This window comes from Scardinius erythrophthalmus, assembly GCF_964197995.2.
Source record: "Scardinius erythrophthalmus genome assembly, chromosome: 20".
Lineage (NCBI taxonomy): Eukaryota > Metazoa > Chordata > Actinopteri > Cypriniformes > Leuciscidae > Scardinius > Scardinius erythrophthalmus.
Genome location: NC_138240.1, coordinates 29,938,496 through 29,962,669, shown reverse-complemented (window position 1 = coordinate 29,962,669; position 24,174 = coordinate 29,938,496). Strand labels below are relative to the sequence as shown.

The window sequence follows — 24,174 nt, the reverse complement described above, 5'->3', positions numbered from 1 at the left end:
GGCACCCTTGGCCCTACATGTGTGGGCTTGGTCTAGTGGTGTACCAATTCAAGACACATGTGCGGCGGCCAACTGGTCCTTGCCATCCACATTTGCGAGATTTTCTTGCCTGCAGGCTCGAGTCCTCTCAGTATGATAATTAGACCCAACAATGTCCGGTCTCATCAGTCTACCTATTACTGTCCATAAGCACAATTGTCCTGGGACTCATGTTTGAAGCGAGCCTGGCTCTTATGCTCCAGCCCCTTATTCATGAAACCTGACTCACGTCTGTTTATTGTCACTATGTTGGGGTTAGTTATGGCCTGTTTCTGTGAGCCTCAGGGTGCTCCCTAGGCTCCAGTTGTATGCAGCCAGTTGCTAATGGTGCGGTGTTTTACATTGCATCCCTACTGCCTATTAGCCTGGCTAACGTCAGACCACTTTCTCTCTGAGAAGTGGTCTGGGAACCACATGTACGTTTTCTCGTATTTGAGGCGTGGTTTACGAATGCCCAGAGCCGTTTATTGGGCGCTACAAATGTCTATCAAATGCGCCTGTACGTAGCTCATAGCCAATCGTTTCAATTATACCAGATGACGTATGTAGAGCGACAGATATTCAAAAAAGAAGAAGACGATGGGTCAGAGATTTATGTGTACACCAGAGTCCTGCACGGGTCCGATTTTGTAAATCCGCACCCGCCCGTACCCGCAGTGCTTAAAACCGCACCCAACCCATTTAGACACACTTACAAATATGTTTATTGCCAGGTCATACAGAAGTTATTACAGGACAATTAACACAATGACAACTTCAGCCGAAGCTGTAAAAAGGCCGGTACATGAAGAACATGACTAACGTTACCACAAAACTGAGTAGCCTAATAACATTTTACCAGTCGAACAGACGCGGCTACAACACTATATGCCACGCAACTTCGTCTAGCTGACAATTTTGGGTTCAAACACGCCCTGCACACCACACATACTTACATACAAACAGTGTTAAATATGAAAAATACCGTTCGATAGAACTGCTTTGTTACCACAGTTCCTGCGTGCTTCCTCGGCGATGAAGTTCCACATTTGCGGCTATCCAACACGAAAATGCAGCAAAGCCTTTCACAATATTTTCTTCAGATAACTCCAAATTTCTCCCACACACTGGACTTGATTTTTGATGACGTATTGTTGACAACTTTACAACCTCCACTAGCTATTCTTTTCTTCAACTCCTCAGCATCCATCTCAATGACTGCAAGCAGATCGCGCGCGCGGTTATGATGAATTTTTAAAAGTGAAAGTAGCCAGGGTAACGTTATAGATCCTGGGAGGGCGTGGCGCGTCGGCACAAATAAACTGATGTGGATTTTAAATTATTTTATCAACTTGAAATACAGGCATATTTTTGTAGATGTGTTCCTAAAAATATGCATATATTTTTACGTCTGTCATGTTGGATCCATAGAGATAAACAAACTGCTTCGGTGTGTCGCATAGATGTCGTCATCGTCTTGCTGCTCCCTCCCCGTTCTGTGATTGGTTCCCTATTTGAGGGGAAAATTTGGTCCATGGTGTCCAGACTGCCTAGCAGCGTGAATAAAATCGCGCTGCGCTTAAGGCAGTATGGGGAAACCCAGGCTAACTGCCTATTAGCTACGCAATACGAAGTGACCATTCTTGAAAGGGAACGTACTCAGTTACTAATGTAACCTTGGTTCCCTGAGAGTAAGGGAACGAGTATTGCGTAGCCTGCCGCACTATTGCAATCTTTCAGGATTTGTCGCTTCAGTCGATTTAAACCTGCTATATTGGCCAGAATGGGCTTCCTTTATAGACTAAGGCCTCGCCCATTTATGCGCTCTGACGTGTTGGGCGCCAAGTCATTTGATTGGGTCGCGCGTCAGAGGTGCTTGGCCATAGGTTGTGCAGTTGCCGCAGCACAGCCAATGGGCGAGCTAGATGCTCTGCTGTGTTCGCTGTGCAGCTGCACTGCGTTTTAAATTATTAGCTTCAATATTTCTCGAGGAAATGAGTTTCCCCACTGCGTATTAGCTACGCAATACTCGTTCCCTTACTCTCAGGGAACCGAGGTCACGTTAGTAACCGAGAACATTTTCATTGAAGTCTCTTGTATCCTGTTCATTCTACATATGACTTTTCTTTGGATTTAGCTCCACAGCCTTGTTTGACATTTATTTTGCTTCCATTTATTTAAACTTGATGCATCATGACACTTTGTGTAATTTTGATGTCAATGACTACGTTTACATGTACACCAATAACACGGTTATCAGAGAAAGGTCTTAAAGGGATACTTCACCTCTGGAAAGATGAATGTGTATTTAAAATAGGTAATTTATGTAGAAGAAATGTGAAGAAAGTTTTGAATTCGGAGCTTTCTAGCCTGAGAAAAGCCAGATAATGTATTTTTGGCTTATGTGGGTGAAAGACAACAACTCCCAGAATGCACTTGCTTCGCTGCCCTAGGAGGCCACGCCTACCGGTTAGAGAGCGCACTGAAAACAACAAGAAGGTTAGACTACTAACTTAGTGAGTCTCCGTGACGAGTTTGCCCGTGATTCCGAGATCGCCCAAAATGTCCGGGATTCGGCTTTTGCGTTCTACAGTCGCCATTCATCATGTTTACTGTGGCGAGCAGGACGAGGCTGACGGCCGCGGGAGAACGGCGCGAGGCCGGTGGCGTCATTACTGAGATGCGCCGGGTCTCGCATCTCTCACGAAGGAGCGGGAATTTTCTTAGCAATGGTAAAACGCACATCAACCGATCACTTGTTTAGCGTTCATGTAAACACTACATCAGGGCTCCAGACTAACTTTTTTTATTAGGAGCGCTGTAGCCCCTGACTTAAAATTTTAGGAGCGCAAGCAGAAAATTTAGGGGCACACCTTATATCACCTTGCAATGCAATTATTCACATTTTCCCCCAAAATAACTGTATTACTGACAAATGCTTTGATAATAAATAGCCTTAACGTACAGAAATTACAATGTGCAGTTTAATTTTAAGTTCACAGGGCTCCAGACTAACATTTGAGGGCAGCGGCACTAAGTTCTACAGAAAGTATTTGGTAGCACTGTGGGATGACAAAGCACTAAGCTTAATTTGAGGTGTATAGATAAAGTTGACTTTAATTATTATCATTCATAATGTCTTAATATTAATTCAAAAGCAAAATGAGTGACAAAATAGATATTAGGGAGTGAAAATAGCCAGTAAGCGTTCTATGTTTACAATAGTAATTTAATCTTTATCTTTTTTTTTTTTAAATAAGTGTGAGTTTTCCTACTTCTTGAAACTTTTAGTTTTATAAATAGGTACAATCTTTAAAGGATGAACAAAAAATGTTTTGGTCAACACATTAAAAATAACATTTAAATATGATAATATAGTTTTGAAGTGCTGGAAAAATATGTGTAGGCTACTGTTATAACCACAGTATACCATAGTTACAGTTAGTGTTACTACAGTAAATCCAAGGTGAATGTTGCTGATCTGTGGACCTAAAGCCTTCTATAACTTGTTCGCTCATTGCACATGTTTCTCCTGGTTTCCACGTCAGCGCTGTTTGATCTGATATGGTTTATAACAGAGAATTCTGCGTCAAATCTGAATGTTTCTCACTGGATCTCGCAGCAATGTTATTAATTCTGTCGCGAACTCAATGGATTTCTTCACTGGATCTCCACGATGTAACTGTTTCGGGTGATCGCGATCGGCCCGCGACTGGCGAGAGGAGCTCTGCGCTGTTTATTATTGGTTCGAACTATTAAACGGTCTGTGAAGCAGAATGAGTACTGAGTAGCGCCGTTTTTTTCCACTTTCATTTTGTTTTTATTTATTAACATGTCACGGCATACTCTATGCTTGAGGCTGAGATTGAGTGTTTAAACTGCGAAGTGCCTGCACTGTCTGCAAACTTCGTTTTCCCCGCAGTTCTGGGGTAGCGACTGCAACATTCGCAGCTCATGGAGTTCATCTCCTTACAGTACCTCAACCAGCTGAATTCTCGTAGCCAGTCTTCCCGAAAATAGTGGGTTCAGGCCTTTATCACCTTACGAACCTCTGACTCTGAATCATCATCATCCGACATATGTCTCCGTCTCCTTCCCACGGACATTTACGCGCTCTCGATTATCTCTAGGACCCTCCCCCTCCACACATTAGCCAGTTACAGTGGCTATTCCCTTCTCACACTCATTGGCCTGCCACACATTCCAGATTCATTGATGCGCCCCTTCCACGTTTAACGTGAAAAAAAAAAAATAATAATAATAATTACTGGTCGCACATGTGCGACTGGGTGTAAAATTTTAACTGTGTACTTACATTTAAAACATTTTAATATTAATTGTTAGCTACAAAGTAGTCTCAGCCTCAGTTGTCATGCCCACGGAACGTCTGATGCATAAGGTTAAAGCTTAGGTAGTTTCGAAGTCGTCATCTGATTGGTTGAATTCTACAGGAGACCCGTCACATTCTTTAACTTTCCACCTGGAAACAAAGCCGTTGTGAAGCCAAACCCCCTCATGGAAGAAGAAAGCCCTCGTGTTTACAGCTATGACAATGAGCGCTTATCAAAATCAACTATAATCACTGGATTTTGTGATGTGAAGTTTGCGGTGCCACTTGTGCAGTAAACTTGCACAACGTTCTTGAATGAATAATTTATTGTTATTGTCTGTTATTGGGACATTGGCTTTACATTTTCACGCCCCTGAACGTGACATGGAACAAAAACGAACTGTGATTGGTTACTTTACATGTTAGGCAGACGTCCTCTTGGCCAATAAAAGCTGCGATGGAGTTTGTACATGAGACTAGGTACAAATTACTTATTGTTTTAATGTTGTATTTCAAAACACTTTTGCTGCTATTGGGGTAGAATATGGTAAGGTAAGGTTAGGAACAGTTTTGGTGGTATGGTTTAGTTGTAAGGGAAGGGTCAACAGTGTAATTATCAATGTAATGATGCAAAGTGCATTCTATCAAATGATTAATTTAAATGTTAGTACATAGTTAAAGACACTTAATATTAAGTAGGACCATAGTGCAATGTTCTTTTTGAAGCTTGATAGCCTCAGGTCATCATATTCTATTGTGCTATGGAAAAAAGCAGCACAAACATTTTGCATAACATTTTTGAAATGGCAACAGAATAATTTCATTTTTAGGTGAACTAACATATTCCTTGAATAATTATTCCTTGAATAATTATTGGCAGATGGCGGGACCAAGATTTCCTGGGTGTTCTGGCATATATCCTGAACCCTAAAACTCACCATTTTAAAGGTGCATTGCGCAAGTCTCTGAGTTTTTGCAGAACTATGCCCCCTCTGGCGACAAGCGAAACTGCAACCAGAGGTGTGCACGCTCATGACGTCACGCCCAGTCTCAAATTCCGACCCGAATCCCTCTTATTTATTTTACTGTACAGGATTATAGAGGCAATCGCAGTGATCAGAGAAGGGCTCATTCAGCCCATCAGGCAATTGTTTAAGCATGTATGGGTTAGAAAAACGGGTATTTTTAATATGAAATGTTGCGCAATGCACCTTTAAAATCAATGAATACTTCAGACAGAGTACATTTACAATATGTGATATTTTAAAACTGTCTCACCCCTGAGATATATTTCCAAAGAGAATGTCCATAGTAGGGCTGTGCAATTAATTGAATTTCGATTTCAATTTCGATTTTGGCTCCCAACGATTATCAAAATAGTACAATCGAGTAAAAACGATTATTTTGCCATATTCTGTTTTGAAAGAATGAATGGAGATGTCTGGCGGACATCTCCACATGGATGAAGGAACATCACCTGCAGCTCAACCTGGCAAAGACTGAGCTTCTCGTCCTCCCTGCCAATCCGTCTCTACAGCACGACTACACCATCCAGCTAGAGTCATCATCATCAATCACCCCATCAAGGTCGGTCAGAAACCTTGGAGTAACGTTTGATGACCAGCTGACCTTCACAGATCACATTTCAAAGACAGCTCGATCATGCAGGTTTGAACTGCACAACATCAGGAAGATCAGGCCTTTCCTAACTGAGCATGCAACACAACTTCTCGTCCAGGCCCTGGTCATTTCTAGGCTTGACTACTGTAATGCTCTTCTGGCTGGACTTCCAGCATGTGCAACAAAACCCCTACAGTTGATCCAGAATGCTGCAGCTCGCCTTGTCTTCAAACGAGCCCAAGAGGGCACACGTCACTCCACTGTTCATCTCTCTGCACTGGCTACCTCTCGCTGCTCGCATCAAGTTCAAGGCATTGACGCTTGCTTACAGATCTGTCACAGGCTCAGCTCCCTCCTACTTTCACTCACTCCTACAAGCCTACATCCCTACCAGACGCCTACGATCGGAAAACGGCGACGCCTCGTGGTTCCATCACAGAGAGCCACAAAATCACTCTCCAGAACATTTTCATTCACAGTTCCATGCTGGTGGAACGCACTCCCCTCCCTCATCCGGAAAGCAGAATCCCTGACAACATTCAAAAGACAGCTGAAAACCCATCTCTTCCGTGAGCACTTAACCTCATAAAAAAAAAAAAAAAAAAAAAAAAAAAAAAAAAAATTCCTTTCCCTTTGAAACATCACTTATCAGGCTTATGCTACTCTGAATAATGTCTGAACTTCGTATTTTGAGCACTCCTTGCGTTGTTGTTGTTTTTGCCTCTTTTAGATGACTCGCTTATTTAGTCCTAATTTGTAAGTCGCTTTGGATAAAAGCGTCTGCTAAATGACTAAATGTAAATGTAAATGTAAGAACGCTGTAATTTTGTCTTGTGTTCTGAATGACGCGCGCACGCGCACATCGGCCCCTCCCGATGCCATAAACTCTCTCAGCTCGAATGTTTAAACTGATAAGACTTAAAAAGAAGTGAAAATGATAAACTTTAGTTACGATGCAATGCTGGCCCGATTGTGCAACTGACGATTCCGTCATGTCCCGACTCCTGAACGCGAGAGTGTAGTTTCGACGCTTGCCTTGTCCAACACATTCAGAGAGAGAGACAGAGAGAGAGAGAGAAGACGCGGCGCCGCTGAACACTCGCGCGGTTTGTGAAATTGCGTCTTGGAGAAAGTTTTAAAATTATTGATTTGATTTTATAATCTGTGTGGATTCATTTAGGCTACTCATACAATCTACAGGCTGAAGTGAGTCAATGTTTGCGGGGGAATTTCCCGCATTATAAGTGGTAGAACTGCGTGAATTATTAAAATACTCATTGAAGTATTATCTGTTATATTATTTATTTTAATAGTTCAAAAAGTACAATAAATGTTCAAATTTCGATTTTTTTAAGAATTGTTGAAAGGTGTCTTTGGTAACACTTTACAATAAGATTCAGTAATTAGCATTAGTTAACTACCTTAGTTAACATTAACTAATAATGAACAATACTTCTACAGCATTTATTAATCTTAGTTAATATCCATTTCACCATTTACTAATACATTATTAAAATGAAAGGTTGTATTTGTTAACATTAATTAATGCACTGTGAACTAACATGAACAAACAATGAACAGCTGTATTTTTATTAACTAACATTAAAAAAGATTAATAAATACTGTAACAAATGTATTTCTCATTGTTAGTTCATGTTAGTGTCATGTTAGTTCATGCATTAACTAATGTTAACTAATTAACATTATTGTAAAGTGTTACCATGTCTTTTTAATAAATGCAACACATTCCCAAAGTCATGTGAAATAATCGTGTTACATAATCGTGATTTCAATACTGAACAAAATAATCGTGATTATGATTTTTTTCCATAATCGAGCAGCCCTACCATATAGTGTGCATTCCTACACTAACATGGAAATGCATTCTGGGAGTAGCTTCAAAGGTCACAGAACAAAAGGTTAATTGAGACATTGTGGATCATAGAGCTACTTATAGAAAGCTCTTCTTTACAGCTGAATTATCAGCAGACTATAGTTAAATGACTTGATTAGGACTTGATTTGGCATCAATAGAATGTTAAAGTTTAGGGCACATTTTGGTTCTAGGCTGAATCAGAGCCACTTCGCCATTGTTATGAACACAACAGATGCCTTGTTGTCTATTGGTTGTGGATGAAAATCACTGTTAAGTTGGTTATAGATGTAAGAGATTTAGATTTTGAATGACAATATTTTAAACTTTAATCTGGAATATTTCAAATGGATCTAAAATAGGAAGCACACTGCAATCTGCAATTTTTCTTAATTACAGAAATTTGAGTAGGAAAAAAAAAACATTTTATTGGAAAGTCAATAATTTGCTGCTTTGCAAGCACTTTAAAAATTATGTGATTGTCTGTTGAGTTTGACATTTTGAAGTACAAAATGCATTTTTTCTAATAGAAGTCTTCTCGTTCTTGTTCCCAAATAGCTTATTTCAATGATATATTGGTTTTAAAGGGGTCATGAACTACAATTTTTTTTATAATGTTCCCTGAGGTCCTCTTATAATGCAGTCATAATTTAGACATAAATGGCTGTTTTTGAATCTCTGGTTTGAACACTCCATTTAAAGGCACATATCTCCTTTAAGGTTTCAATGTAAATGCCCACTGCTATGATTGGGTATCTTTGCATAATATTTGCATTTAACATGTGAAACTGTTAAAAAGCCATATGATTACAGTTGCTGCAATTAACTAACCATGGAAATTGTTATGTTACTGGACAATAGGCAGTGTTTTGTTCAGCACAAGTTCACAGTTCCACGTGAATGCTCTATAACTAATAAAATGTAAACATGAGATCCATTATGCAGTGTACATGGTTTCAGTGATTATAAAAACATTTTTGGCAAGAGAGCAAAACTTGCGCAGAACCTGAGTGATTGACAGCTCCAGTAATAAAGGGAGTGTTCTTTAATCACTTTATATGTATTGGCGATCCAAGGCATTTTCCGTTCTTTGCCATTTCCACAGGGGCCTTGCACAAAGGATTTGATGCATGAAAGCATAGCTTGAAGTGTAAAGGTTTACTTTGTCTTTGTCAAGTTACAAAACAAAAACTAGCTAAAATCACATGATATAATACAAATTACACATGTAACAAAATCGATCTAAATATAAAGAAAAATATTACAAAATCCTTAATGTTGTTTTAGTGTTAACAAAATATAATTTAATAACACTTCACAATAAGATAATGCATTATACTATCTTATATTAACTAACAACGAGCAAAACATTTGTTACAGTATTATTCTTTGTTTATGTTAGTTAATAAAAAAAATACAACTGTTAATTGTTATTTCATGTTAGCTCGGGTCCATTAAATGATATTAACACATGATATTAACTTTTGATTTTAATGATGTATTACTAATTAATGATTTAATGATGTTAAAAATAACATTAACTAAGATTAATACATGCTTTATACTTATTTTTCATTCCTAGTTCATACTGATTAGTAATAATTAATCAGTTTCTAACTAATGTAGTTATCTAATATTTAGCAAATGAAACCTCATTGTAAAGTGTAACCAATTTATCACAATTTCAATATTAGTTGTAATACTACTGGGTGAGTCAGAGTCAAAGAAGTGTTGATCTGTGTCTATACAGTCAGCCTTGTGCTGATGTATTTATCTCTATTACATAATAAAACCAGAAGTAGAAAACACATTGTTTTGCAGCGTGCTTTCAATAAAAGATGTTTTTGAACTTTGGAGTTTTGAGTGTTTTTATAGCACAATGACCTCTTATACAGTATGTCAAAAGGAAATTTTGATTTGTGAATTTATGAACCCTTTAAGAAAATGATGCCCATTAGTTCCCATTAAACAGAATAGCTATTTCTTTTTTGTATTTTAATGCCTTAACATTACACTACACTCCTTCTTTAAGTCAGTGGTAGCTATACTTATGTATAGACTAAGTTCATATTTCTCAATTAATGACCAAAAGCCATTTATTGTGGCAATATATATATATATTTTTGTAAATCACAACAATTACATTGCAATATATATTAGTAAATGTTTTACCAATGACCTTTTTCTTTAGAGATAGAGATCTTGTTCATAAAATGCTTTTTCTTCACTCAGCTCACCCACTAACCATCAGTATGGTTAGTATATGATATAATGTTTAGGGCTGGACCCGAATATTCGAATATTCGTTCGGTGGATTGGTATTCGATTTGAAAATTTGACATTCGAATATTCTGTTTTTTGTTTTTTGTTTTTTTTTGCACACGATCCCCCGCGAAACGGTTCTCATTCGCGCTTGAATAAGGCCGGCGACACACTGCCTGCGTGGCGTGAGTGTCTCATCTGCGTGGCGTGTCCGTTTTTATTTTGGCTCCCATGTTAACAGGTTGGAGTTTGCACACTTCCTGCATGAGATATGCATCTCAGGATCGTCTCGAGCGACGCGGAAAACGCGTGCATGCTAGAAATAGAACCAACCTAAAGTGTTCCTGCAGCAGGAGTGTTCTCTGGCTAGAGCGCAGAACAGCGGAGTTTGTATGGACCGAAATGCATGCCTGAGCTTGTGTTTTGGGTTAAGCTGCGTTGCTTTGACATTGTGGAAAATAGATTAATAGAAACAAAATGTAGGCTATTAGCCTTTTTACCGTTATTATCAATCTAAATTAATCTCGTTTTTAATTTAACTTAATTTCGTTTTTATTTATTTAAATTTCGTTTTTATTTATTTAAATCTACCCTGTCAGTAATTTGTTTGGCAGAAAAATATTAGACTACCTTAAAAGTATTGCTTAATTTAACAGACCTGTGTGTGTGCGTTTTATAGCACTAGTGCGTCCGTTCTCGGAGCATATAAGCCCTGCCCGCGTGAGGTGCGCCGCTTCCCGCTCGCGCTGTTCTGTAGTTTACTAAAAGTTTATTAATTCTGAACGTGTGGTGTCTCGTGTGTCTGTCTATATTGTACCAATTGCGACACTTCACTCCCTTGTGAAGTCGATTGGATGAACGGTTCTTGAAATAATCAAAATGCAAACGGACATACACATAGAGATTCCGGCCTTTATTAGAGAGAAGAATACGTTCAGCCCCCTCTCTCCGAAGCTTCGAATATTCGATGTTCATTACTACCGAAGCTTCGAAGCTCAAAAAATGGTATTCGGACCAGCCCTAATAATGTTCCTGTGAGTCCAAAATGTTTTGTAGCTATGAGCTGTTGGCTGATTGGCTCGAAAAGCAAACACAGCAGTCTTCAGGTTGCGAACTTCTTGGCGCTAGCCAACTAACTGCCATTGAGTTGAATGCTAACTGATAGTGTACTCCCGGTCTATTGGAGCTGCCTGGGTAGTACTTATGTAAATAGACCAACAGTAAATACGCACTAAAATGTCACGGGTTCAATTCAAGATATCAGCAACCTGTCAAATGAAGAATTACTGAGAGCACCTGTCACTATTCAGCCCCAGGTTGCTGTCTTTGCGAAAATTGCACTGTGAGAAAGACTCTTCATGAAAAGAAGCTAGCTGTAGCTTGCTTGTGGCAAAAATAAAAAAAAAATCCTACACACAAGATCTCACAGCATTCACCCAAGCCTCAACAGACCATTTACAGACCAGCTGATGTCTCCAGTTGAGTTTTTGTTCCTTCCTATTTTTCCTCCTAGTCTTAAATTGACTTGGAACAGTATGCACTATGAATTGCATAATACAATTGAAATACTGTTTGTTCCAATGGCAGCTTCTTAGTTTTTTTTTTTATTTTTATTTTTTTATGGGAGACAGCATAACGTTTATAAGCGCATTACATGGCTGGAAACTGAAAGGTTACATTTTCAATCTCCACAAGGAGCAATCCATTAGATATCACTATTGTCCTATTGAGCAAGTTCTTGACACTAGGTTAACAGAAAAGACTGGTAGTATCAGTTTATCATTATCATTTTAAATATAAAAATTGGATCATTTATATCATATATCTTTGTATCTATTTGGTATTAGGTGGATAGTTAAATGTGTGTTTTTATGAATTATAATAGTAATTATAATAGTTCAATGTTTCATCAACGGACTAGTGCTCGGATTGAAATGGTAAAATCGATGGCATCATTACTGTCTTGATGATTGTGTGTACAATCGCTGACGACTGAGGAAGCCTCCGGAGTAATGAGCATTTTGTTTTGGAATGCGCTGTAAACGGTAGACCAATCACAACAGACTGGGGCATCTGGCCAATCAGAGCAGAGTAGGCGCATGGAATTGATGGATTTAGAGAGATTGAATATGACGAGTTGTTTGAGAATCATTAAAAAATGTGATGATGTGCAATGTATATTATGAGAATATGAAAGTGTTTTTTGACCTTTTATGCATGTAAACCTGTTGTAGGAGACCTCCGGAAAAAAATAGGAACCTTTAAAATAGCATAATTGGGTCACTTTAAACTTTGGAAGGAAGATTTTTTTATAGGGAAACTAAAACAAAAAGCTTCACAAGGGCTTCACAAAAAGTTCATTTTATTCTGTGATTTCCCAAGATTCTGTATCATAATCTAATTTCAATTATTTTGTTAATTTAATAAAAGCACACATGATGGAGGCATTTGTTCACTTTTTATCTCTTATCTTGATGGCCAATAATGTACTTTTAAACGTCACAATTGCTTGCTGAGATAATAGCACAAATATGATACCATATCTTCTGCATAGAAAGCCGGTACATTAGCAGGCAATTAATTGCCTTCTTGATTGCATAAAGATGCCACTTTGCTTCAGTTGGTTTAGCCAATATGCTTTAGATTTGTGTAATTAAGAAGTGAAAAGAGCTCGGGGACTGCTGCAAGAAAGACCCTGTGCCAGACCACATTTATTTCTAATAGCCAGCCTTTCTAAGCTTAAGTCCTCTACAGCTAATTTTGGTGACATTGTTAAAAGACAACCCCAAATATAACCCCAAAATAAAAATGCTGTCATTAATTTAACCTCATATCTTCCCAAACCCATACAGCTATTTTTTTTTTCATGAAGCACACATAAAGATTTTTTTAAAGATCCCTTAAATGAGCTCTTTTCCATACAACACAGTTTTTGAACCTGAATTCTAATAATGATGTCAAAGGTTTAGTGGTGGGGAAGACTTGATGTTTTTGTCCATTTTAGAGTTGTACAAAACATGCGATTCATGTTGTACAATAATATCTAGATTATATCTAAAACTGGTTTTATTTAAGTCATAATACTATTTAATATAACTGGTTCACCATGATCACATTAGCCCCTTTCACACACACACTGTAAATTAAAAAATTTGCTGTTCACACAAGCAACAGTGTTCTGGCTTTTTACCGGTAACAGACCATTCACACATCAGTTCCAAAGTACCGGTAAACTCTGTGATGATATCATTAACCAGAAGTAACCTCTAAAGTTGTTGACTAATCTCTTCATCCGCCCGGACGAAGAGAAGCGCTTTAGTTTCGGCATCACTCCAATTTGAAGACATTTGTAAACAGCTGAATAAACGTGTCATCTGCGTCATAATTTTATGAAGGGCTCAGAGCTGTTGCTCTTTTAACGGCTTCTGATTGGCCCAAATCCCTTGTACGTGCAAAATACCGGTAATCTTCATTCTGCGTTCACACAGCGCATATACCGGTAATTTACTGGTATTTACTTCCCTTACTGGTAAATTGCCGGAACCAATTTACTGGTATATTTTAAAAGGTCCTGTCCACACATGATCAGTTACCGGTAATTTACCAGTAGAGACTGTATAAGGCTATTAAGTTGCATCGACTGAAGTATATTTTGGGTCAGACCAGGCAGAAATAATTCTGTCAGATAGTAATGGCACATTTTCACTTTCAACAGTTAAGGTCAGGCAATTCTTGCGACCATAAGCAATCCAAAGATGACAGTGGCAAGGAAGCCCTTTGCCTCATGGAGGCAGACATGTTGATATCACATCACCAGTCGAATATTACTAATTTTAACTTGCTAATACCATTGCAAATGCAGTCCCATTTTACATATATAATGTGTTTTTTTCTGATACTTTGGCAGTTCTTAAGGAGGTCAATAGGTAGCTAATATACCTTCTGTTAGGTAGCTAGCTGTAATCATTTCAAAAGTTTAATTAACATCCTTGGGGTTAAAAATAAAATTCACCATGACATTACCTGTGTTGCTGTATATTTTCTGACACATAGAAGGCAGTGACATGTAAGTAAGTAAGTAAGTAAATTTTATTTTTATAGCACATTTAAACATAGCAGGGCTATCCAAAGTGCTGAACAAAGTAAAAACAAATAGAATAAAACATAGAAACAACCAAACAGAACAGACAGAAACAGCATCAGGAGATAATTAAAATGCCAGGGAATAAAAATAAGTTTTCAATTTAGATTTAAAAATAGCAATTGAAGGTGCAAGGCGGATGTCCAGAGGCAATTGGTTCCATAGATGTGGGGCGGCAACAGCAAAGGCTCTATCTCCCTTAGATTTTAGACGGGAGCGAGGGATAGATAAAAGAGCCATGTCTGAAGATCTTAAAGTTCTAGTGTGTGCAAGAGGAGTAAGACGATCTCTAATATATAAGGGAGCTTGATCATTAAGAGCTTTAAAAACAAACAACAGAATTTTAAACTGAATTCTAAAATGGATCGGGAGCCAATGAAGCGAGGCTAAAATTGGGGTGACATGATCTTATTTCTTTGTCCCAACATTTCTTTGTCCCGACATTTCTTTGACATGTGAACTCAAGCTTTTATATCTGGAAGTATCTGCATTCATCTATTTGTGTAGAGGCCTATACTTGACAACAATTCCAGTCTCTTACACATATAGGGCTATTTCCATTTGCAGTTTCCATTTAACTTCAACTGTTTTTTGTGTCTGTTTTTTTAACACTAAATTGTATGATGTTTCACACTCTGCTGGTTTCTGCTGAAGCAATCACTCTGGTCTTCTGCCAGTCACTCTCTCTGTGACTGCAGCACTGAGCTTCCCTCCAGCTTAATTTAATTTGTTCAAGACAAGCTCTGCTGCCATGGCCTCGTGTCTTTTCTTGGCCTCATCACAAGCCCTGAGCAACAGGACAGTCACTGACCCAGCCAGGACTTCCTTCAAGGTCACATGATGTTGTTTTCAGACAGAAATAACAGGGAGTGCTTTTTTGTTTTGCTTTTGTTGCAAGAGGCAAGTTTAATTAATTATAGAAATACTATTTCATTAAATTTACGCAGCTTTATGAAATATTTCATTTTTGTCAGCCAATCAACAGTCAAATACAGTATATTTCTGTAATGAATTGACCGGTGTCCCAGGCATCTAATCTTTATACCATTTGTCTACATAATGTAAAAGTAAGCTTAAATTGTTTTGTTAAGTAGCTTTGCATTGGGGTCCTGATCACCCTGTTGGGGATTATATTGTGATAAGCATCTTCTGACTCTACATTATATACATATTGTGAATAGAGAACCTTATTGGTTGAGAAGCAATTTGAAAAACAACACAAATTCTATATTAATGTAGTCACATTTATTAACCCATTTAACCATTCTCAGAATGTCCATGTTTTTGTTGTTCACACCTTCACTGATGAATTTACAGTGATTAAAGAGGAATTATGAAAAGGATAGTTCCCACTGGTTGGATGAGCCATGTTTAAAATTTTTGTAAAATAGTGATAAATACACCTTTATGACGACACATTCTGTATGAATGCAGTGAGATGCACGTTGCTTGGCAACTAAAAACATCCTCAGTTTACACTAATTAACAATATGACATTGTGGAAGAATTGTTTATTCCAATAGTTATTGTTAAGAAATGTAACTATTCCTTGAATATTGGTGTCTTTTTTCAAACTGCCATTAATCATAATAATAGTTCATCCTTTACCCTGTTCTGTCCTGCATAACACCCTTTAGCCATGGTAAAATCACTGTAAGGCACAGCCTCAAGTGTCTTACTGCTCTAATCGATCAACTGCACGCCACTTAAAAAAAAAATGCAATAATTCATGTTCTCCATTAAACTGGGTCACCATAAAATGAACTTTTCTGAGCCTCAACATCAGTACCCCTGTGAAGTATGGTGTATGAGCTTCGCTTGTGCTTATATAACATTGCTGTGGATATGCATTCTATATCTCTGATCCTCATTTGTGCACATGCCCTCATCAGCCAGGCTGCTTCAGTCATTGCACAGTTTGTTCCCTAAGGTTGGCCGCCATCTGCCACTGCCGCGCATGACTAGCTGGTGACCTATAGCCAATGATAAGAATAGCCATGGTGTAGTGTGCAGCTGCAAGTTGAAGCCTAACGTCAACTGACATCCTGCTCTCTCACACAGTATTGTTGTTTGTCCATGATGAAGCTGTGGTCCAAAAAACAAACATCCATTGTCTCGTTTTAGATCTCCAAGAAATTGGCGAATTCGCTCATTTAATAATGTAGCTAGCACTCAAAATAAACTCAAAAATAAGCATTATATTTTCTCAGCATTATTAATCTGTTTATAAAAATACTATTGTGCATTGCTTGTTCATGTTAGTTCACAGTAAACTAATACACATTTTAATTAAAAAAAGTTAGTAAATGTATTAGTAAATGTTAAGATTAACAATAAGATTAACAAATTCTATACTAGCTCATTGCTAGTTCATATTAACTAATGTACAGTAGACATTTTGATTCATCATACAGTAATATACATTTTTTTAAAGACAATTGACAATAATTACCAAGTTAGTTAAATTCTGATTACATTTCAAACCACTTTCATTACATTTAGAACAATTATGCAAGATATTTGGTGGTGATAGATATTCAAAAAAAATCTGGGGAATAACTAGATATAACATGAGATTTTTATATTGATCTTTTTACAGTTTCTGTACACCCAGTAACAATTAGGTAATGCTACATTCCAAGACAATCTTTTGACATGTTTCCACCATTAAAAGTGTATTGTGCTTTAATTTAAATAATTAATTGTGTAGTTGTGTGTGTACTTTACAATAACTCACATCTGCAAACATTTACTGCACTTGACAGACATTCCATGCTCAAGTGGGGAAGCAAAAAATGTGGAAGTGTCTTTGTGTGTTTGTGTTAAAATATTCTGATAATGTTCTCAACACTTTAGTGGTTTTCCATGATATGTGTATGACCTTTAAAATTGAAGCGTTTCCAGCTTATCACAGTATCCACCAGTATTCAACTGGGTGTAAAATATGTCATTTATTTTCTTGCAGTTGGAAGGTGAAGAGGAGCAGAAGCGGTTTGAAGAAGGGAAAGCGCGCTACCTGCAGAACAAGGCAAAGAGACTCGCAGATAAGGAGTGTCATCAATGACTTTAACAAGGCAAACACCATATTGTGTTGTAGAAGAAAATTCTGGCATTATAGATCATCAACGTACAACTTACTATATATATCAAGAACCTCTCTTATTCCAAATGCAGTTCACCTAATAGAAAGAAAAATATAGGTTTAATTGACTATTGGCTGCGTTTACCAAAGCACTTTGTGTATACTTTGTGTATCTTAAGTGGATTGAAATATGTTTTACTGTAACAAGTTATTTGTGAAATCTGCATAAGTGTATTATGCACTAATAAAAGCCTAATAATGCAGCATCTGATTTGCTGTGAAATATCTATCCATAATGCTGGATTGACAGATTTGTATGATCAAATTGCTTTTAAGTTTGACAGACAGACAGACAGATCAGTAAAATGCTGATTATAGAAACTGTTTGTTTATACGACACATATGACTTTCATTTTGTTAAAAAGTCTACAATCAGCAGTTGGTACAAGTACAAGTACTATTTTTTGGGTTATTTTTATTTTAATTTCTCCGGATCAAGAGCGCACAGTCACAAATATGCAGTTGAACCCAGGAGCGGGAGTTTTATTGTAGGTTTGGAAAATTAAACAGGTGAACACAATTAACAATGAATTGAACACAATGATGGGAACTTGAATTAAATTGACACACACCTGTCATTGCAATGCCAAATGAGGACAGTTTAAATACTCACCACGAACACACAGCCATAGGTGTGTTCAACTTGAAGCAACGCTGCACAGAAAGATCAGTGTATGACATTAAAGTAACGCGAGAGTGATTAGAGAGCAGACAACAGGGGTTGGAGGACTTTCAATACAAAATGCATTTTACCCCAGTGCTTTTACTAGACTTTTGGCAAACATCAATTTAAAATACATCAAGCCATGACAATCTTCAGTCAGCCAAGGAGCATAAGACTCCATTCATTCTTCAACACCTTAGGATTTATTATTAATAATAATCATTAGCACCTATCCTGGCCAAAAACATTAAATATTCTCCATTGTAACCAATCAAAAAGTCGACTGAGGTTCGGGAGCCTCTCTGATTGGTAGATCTCACATCGGGTCTCGGCAGGTCATAATACACACAATTTTACCATTATGTTTAACATTACAACATAACAGCCTGAGAAAAAAGCTTGTGCTTTCTGTTTTTTGCATGATAATAAATTGCATTTTAAGTAGCCTAATTAACTGCAAAATCATCAGGTATATCGGCGAGAGTGCAACTCGCGACAACACTGAAATATATAAATATTTTTTTGGTTGGTAATGTATTTGCTTTCGCAAGACAAATAATTTTGTGTAATTAATCAATCAAGCACACCATCACACAGAGAAAAAGACAGTACCATTGAGAAATTAACTCAAACAAGTAGCCTAGAATGAATTGTATGGAACATGGGCACACACAGGCAGAAACATAATTTGGCACCTATGATCATCATCATTATTATTATTAGGGGCCAAGCACTAAAGGTGTGATAGTCTTCTTCTTCTTATTCTTCTTTTTAGTCTATGGCAGCCCATAGAACCATATGGTAAAAATCTCTAATTCAATCCCTCTAGCGCCACCAACTGTCCAAAGTTTCACTTACGTTTATGCTAACAACTTTTGAACCGTAAGGGCTAGAAACAAAGTTCGGTAGCACTTTATTTGGTTGCACTTTATTTTACAGTATTTGCACTTTCAATGTACTTAGTGTACTTACCCACAAAAGTACTGAGGGTCACACTATATTTTAAGGTTTCCTTGTTACAGTGTAACATTTAAGTACTGAGTAATATTAATTAACTACATGTACTTACTATAGGGTTAGGATTAGGTAGCATGTTATTGCATTATTATAAATGCATAATTTATAGTAATTACTATAGAAACAACATGTAACAAGGACACTATAAAATAAAATGTTAGGGGTATGTTCTGGGTTAGTATCTAGTTAGTGTCATTACTACAATAAGTACATAGTATGTTCACGCGAAACAGAACTACCATTTATTTTACAGTCTTGTTCCCCATGTACATACTATGTCCTTATTGAATTTGTGGGTACGGGTTAAAAAACCGAAGGTACGGCTTACAAATCTGAGTGTGCGGGTTGGAAATTCGTGGGTACGGTTTATAAATCTGTGGGCACGATTTCTTAAACCGAGGGAACAGTTTAAGAATCTGTGAGTACGGTTTATAAACTGAGGGGACGAATTGCTAAACTGTGGCCAAAGATTTGCCGGTGTTGTTGTTTTTTTTTGTTTTTTGTTTTTTCTTCTACAGGTGACTTCCCAGGCTCCGTACTAAGCTACTTACACGGACAGAAGGGAGTATGGCCCAAGCGAACGCGAAACCACATACTCACATGAAGACAAGACAATAGGAGTGTCAGAGCTCTGTCACCAAACCAAGGACAAAACTGAAGTGACAGAATCTTGAAACCATCTATATGTAAAATACATTACATATGTTTATAATGTCTGTCTCATAATATATTATATTATGTATATGAATTGCTAAATTATACAAATATATTAAACATATTGTTTCATATATCTGTTACATATCTTTTAATACAAGTTATGGACATTTATTCCTACAGTGTTATAGTGCACTACAAATCCAGGGACAAATCCAGCCCACCCGGCCCATGAGTGAATATTTTCCTGGGGTTAGGGCCTTAAATTGGAATTATTAAATTAAATAGGACAGAAACAAATAATGATAAATGTTATTGCATTTACTGCGAATGCAGGTTAAAAATGTAATATTTAATTTTTGTCACATAGAAATGGACTTGACAGTAAAGCACTGATTCCGAGCTTTAGATGCCGTAAAGTAAATTTACTGCTATTAAATTCTGTCATCATTTACTCAACCTTGTGTCTTTACAAACTGGAATAAATTTCTCTCTTCTGTGAAACACAAAAGAAGATATTTTGAAGAATGTTGGTAACCAAACCATTTTGGTTACTCTTGGCTTCTATTGCATGGACAAACATTCTCAAATTATTTTCTTTTATGTTCCACAGAAAAAAAGTCATATTGGGTTGGAATGAAATTAGGGTGAGTAAATGATGACATTTTGGGGTGAACTATCCCTTTAACAATAACATGTAATGAGTTTACACCTAATTTATGTAAGACACTGATATTTATCTTTCATCAAGATCTCATTATATTTATTTAATTTAAATTAAAATTCATTAAAACTATTAAAAAGTTCATAAAACATTTTATTCATGGGACGCAGGCTTCATAGCTGTTTTTATGCTAAAATTATGCTTTGTTATTGCCCTAATTGCGAACAATCCAGAGTTTAACTGTAGTAGGCCTATCATGGTATAAAACTGTGGCGAGGGGGGCGTGGTTCTGCAGAGTCTGTAGCGGGAGAGAGAGGAAGGAAGCGAGCGGTGAGTAAGTGGGTCAAGTGCAGATGATGAACACCTGTGTCTGATTTCAGTAATTGGCGTGGAGAGACCGGATATAAGCACGACCGGGAGAGAGTGTGAGAGAGAGAGAGGGACTGGGACCTCGTGTGCTGCCGTGGACTGAGAGAAGCCGTTGTTTATGTGCTGATTTATGGACTGAGTTTTGTGCTGTGTTTATTACACGGTGAACGCGCTACGAGCGCACCTTTCTGTTTGTGTTTTCAACTTGAGTAAATAAACGAGTGTCCCAGTCATCGCCGACCCCTTGTCTTCTTCCTTCCCTCATCACGAGAACTGAACCTCATCACACTGGTGCCGAAACCCGGTAGGGAAGGAGAACGCCGCTGCCATGCAGACCCCGCCAGCAACGCCATTTGCGGATATCATCCAGTCGCTCGCCGGTCTTCACCAGGAACAACACCAACACCTGCTGGCGATCAAGGAGGAGCAAGACAAGAGATTTGAAGCGCTCCTCCGGTCCCAGCATGAAGACCGCGAGCTGTTCCGGAGCTGGGTGGACCGGGAGGTTTGGGCCATCCCCCCAGCAAGAGACGCATCATCGCAACTGCCTCTCAACAAAATGGGTGCACAAGATGACCCAGAGGCTTTTCTGGACCTGTTCGAGAGGTCAGCGGAGGATCGGGGATGGCCCAAAGTGGACTGGCCAATGCGGCTGATCCCGTTGCTGTCTGGAGAAGCACAATTAGCCGCACACCAACTGCCAGTCCAGAACCTCCTGGTCTACCAAGACCTCAAGCGTGCCATCCTGCAGCGGGTCGGTCGGACTCCAGAACAACATCGACAAAGGTTCAGATCGCTGACCCTGGAAGAGTCCGGCCGGCCCTTTGTCATGGCACAACAGCTCCGGGACTCCTGCCGCAAATGGCTGATGGCCGACCAAAGCGACGTCGAGGGTCTCATCGATCGTGTGGTACTGGAGCAGTTCATAGCGAGGCTACCGAGGAGAACTGCTCAGTGGGTCCAGTGCCACCGCCCGACGTCGCTGAACCAGGCCATCCAGCTGGCGGAGGACCAGATGGTGGCGTGCCCAGGGGTCGGCGAGCCCCTCCCATCTGCTTCTCTCTCTCTCTCTCTCTCTCCCCCCTCTCCTTCTCTCTCCTCTAGGCCGGTGCCACTTCCCCGGACGCGTGGAGGGTTGCAGCCGAAACCAGCGCCAAGGTGGAGAACGGGCTTCCCGACGGAACCTACGGTGTCACCCAGGGCACCTCCCAGGGGAGGGAGCTCGACCCCTGGGCCATTCTCCACCCAAAGTGCTCCACCGCTCTCTCCACGCCAATCACTTGATCCGCTTCCTGCCGCCAGGGTGGCGGTAAAGTCTGGGCCGGCCTGTTGGCGTTGCGGGGATCCGGGGCATTTCATCGACCGGTGTCCAGTGATGGAGGTGGGGACACTGATCCGGGTCCCCGACGCGCCACAGGCTGCCCTCGATCAGGCTGGCTTGTACCAAATACCAGTGAGTATCAAGGGGGGTATCTATCAGGCTTTGGTGGATTCAGGATGTAACCAATCCTCCATACATCAAAGCCTGATTCAACCTAGGGCATTGGATAATAGCCGCGTGGTTAAGGTGCGGTGTGTGCACGGGGAAGTGGTGAGTTATCCTATTTTGCCTGTGGAAATTCAATTTAGGGGAGAAAAGCATAGTGTGGAGGTGGCAGTTAATCCGCACCTCAGGCATCCGATAATTTTGGGTACCAATTGGCCCGCGTTTAATCAATTATTGGGGTATTTATGTGCGGATGCCTCTTGGGGGAAAAGAGATGAGAGTGGAATAGCGGTTGCCCAGTTGGGGGAGGCTGATCCGGAACCTCTGGGGTCTGTTTCGGGGGAACAGAGTGCTCCAGAGCAAACAATCCTCACAGAGCATGATGACTTTCCCCTGGAACAGTCCCAGGATGAAACGCTGAAAAATGCATTTGATCAGGTTTGCTCTATCGACGGTCAGCGCCTTCACCCTGAACAACCGCTCTCCTATCCATATTTTGCTATTTTGAAAGATAAGTTGTATCGGGTGACCCAAGACGCCCAAACAAAACAAGATACAACTCAATTATTGATTCCTAAAAGCCGTCGGGAAATGCTTTTCCAGGCGGCTCATTGTAATCCAATGGCCGGGCATTTAGGACAAACGGCTACACTTAACCGTCTCATGGCCCGATTTTTCTGGCCGGGCATTCACGAGAACGTGCGCAGGTGGTGCGCGTCTTGTCGTGAATGTCAGTTGGTGAATCCACCGGCCAATCCAAAAGCACCATTGTGCCCACTACCATTAATGCAGGTCCCCTTCGAACGAATTGGTATGGACCTCATCGGGCCATTAGAACGGTCAGCGCGGGGACACCGCTTTGCTTTAGTCCTGGTGGATTATGCAACACGGTATCCTGAAGCAGTGCCGCTCCGCAGTATTTCCGCGAAAAGCGTGGCGGGCGCACTGTTTCAACTAATCTCCCGGGTGGGAATTCCGAAAGAAATTCTCACCGATCAAGGCACGGCGTTTATGTCACGTACTATTCGCGAACTTTACGAATTATTGGGCATTAAATCGATCCGAACCAGTGTCTATCACCCACAAACGGACGGGCTGGTGGAACGGTTTAACCGCACGTTAAAAACCATGATTCGGAAGTTCGTACACGAAGACGCCAAAAATTGGGATAAGTGGTTAGAACCCCTCTTGTTCGCTGTACGGGAGGTCCCGCAAGCCTCCACGGGGTTTTCCCCCTTCGAGCTTCTCTACGGACGTCAGCCCCGTGGGGTGTTGGATGTCCTTAGAGAGACTTGGGAGGACGGACCTTCTAATAGTAAAAACGAAATTCAGTATGTCCTGGATCTGAGAACAAAACTCCACACGTTGGGGCGGCTATCTATGGAGAATTTGTTACAGGCACAGGATAAACAGAGTCGGCTGTACAACAGGGGGGCTAGACTGCGTCAATTTGCACCGGGAGATAAAGTGCTTGTATTACTCCCTACGTCAAGTTCAAAATTACTAGCGAAGTGGCAAGGACCCTTTGAGGTCACACGGCGAGTTGGGGATCTCAACTATGAGGTAGCTCGAACAGATAGGGGCGGAGCACATCAAATTTATCACCTCAACCTACTAAAAAAATGGTCCGAGGCAGAATCAGTGATGCTGGCGATGGTAGTGAGCGGAGAGGAGGATCTCGGTCCAGAAGTGAGTTCAAAGTCACAATCTCTCGCTCTGGCCCCTGGGGGAGACCACCTCTCACCCTCCCAGCTCACTGATGTAAAAACAATACAAGCAGAATTTGCTGATGTGTTCTCGCCCCTGCCTGGTCGAACGAATCTCATTCAGCACCATGTTGAGACCGAGCCGGGTGTGGTAATTCGCAGTCGGCCGTATCGCTTGCCTGAACATAAGAAAAAAGTGGTTCAGAGCGAATTAGAAGCAATGCTAGA

The 24,174-nt window shown here is 39.7% G+C and overlaps 1 protein-coding gene across 10 annotated transcripts in view; it reads left to right on the top strand.

Annotated features, from left to right (window-relative positions):
- Window positions 1–17,620, top strand: part of acot7 (acyl-CoA thioesterase 7) — a 148,280-nt gene extending 130,660 nt beyond the window's left edge. For 3 of the 10 annotated variants that reach the window (XM_081348897.1, XM_081348895.1, XM_081348900.1), the window contains exon 9: window positions 17,210–17,620. In XM_081348897.1, the coding sequence (XP_081205023.1) occupies window positions 17,210–17,308 (99 nt within the window). In that variant the 3' untranslated portion in view covers window positions 17,309–17,620. The remainder of the gene's footprint in view (window positions 1–17,209) is intronic. The other 7 variants (XM_081348901.1, XM_081348899.1, XM_081348898.1 and 4 more) reach the window with 3 other exon arrangements.
- The last annotated feature ends 6,554 nt before the right edge of the window (window positions 17,621–24,174 follow it).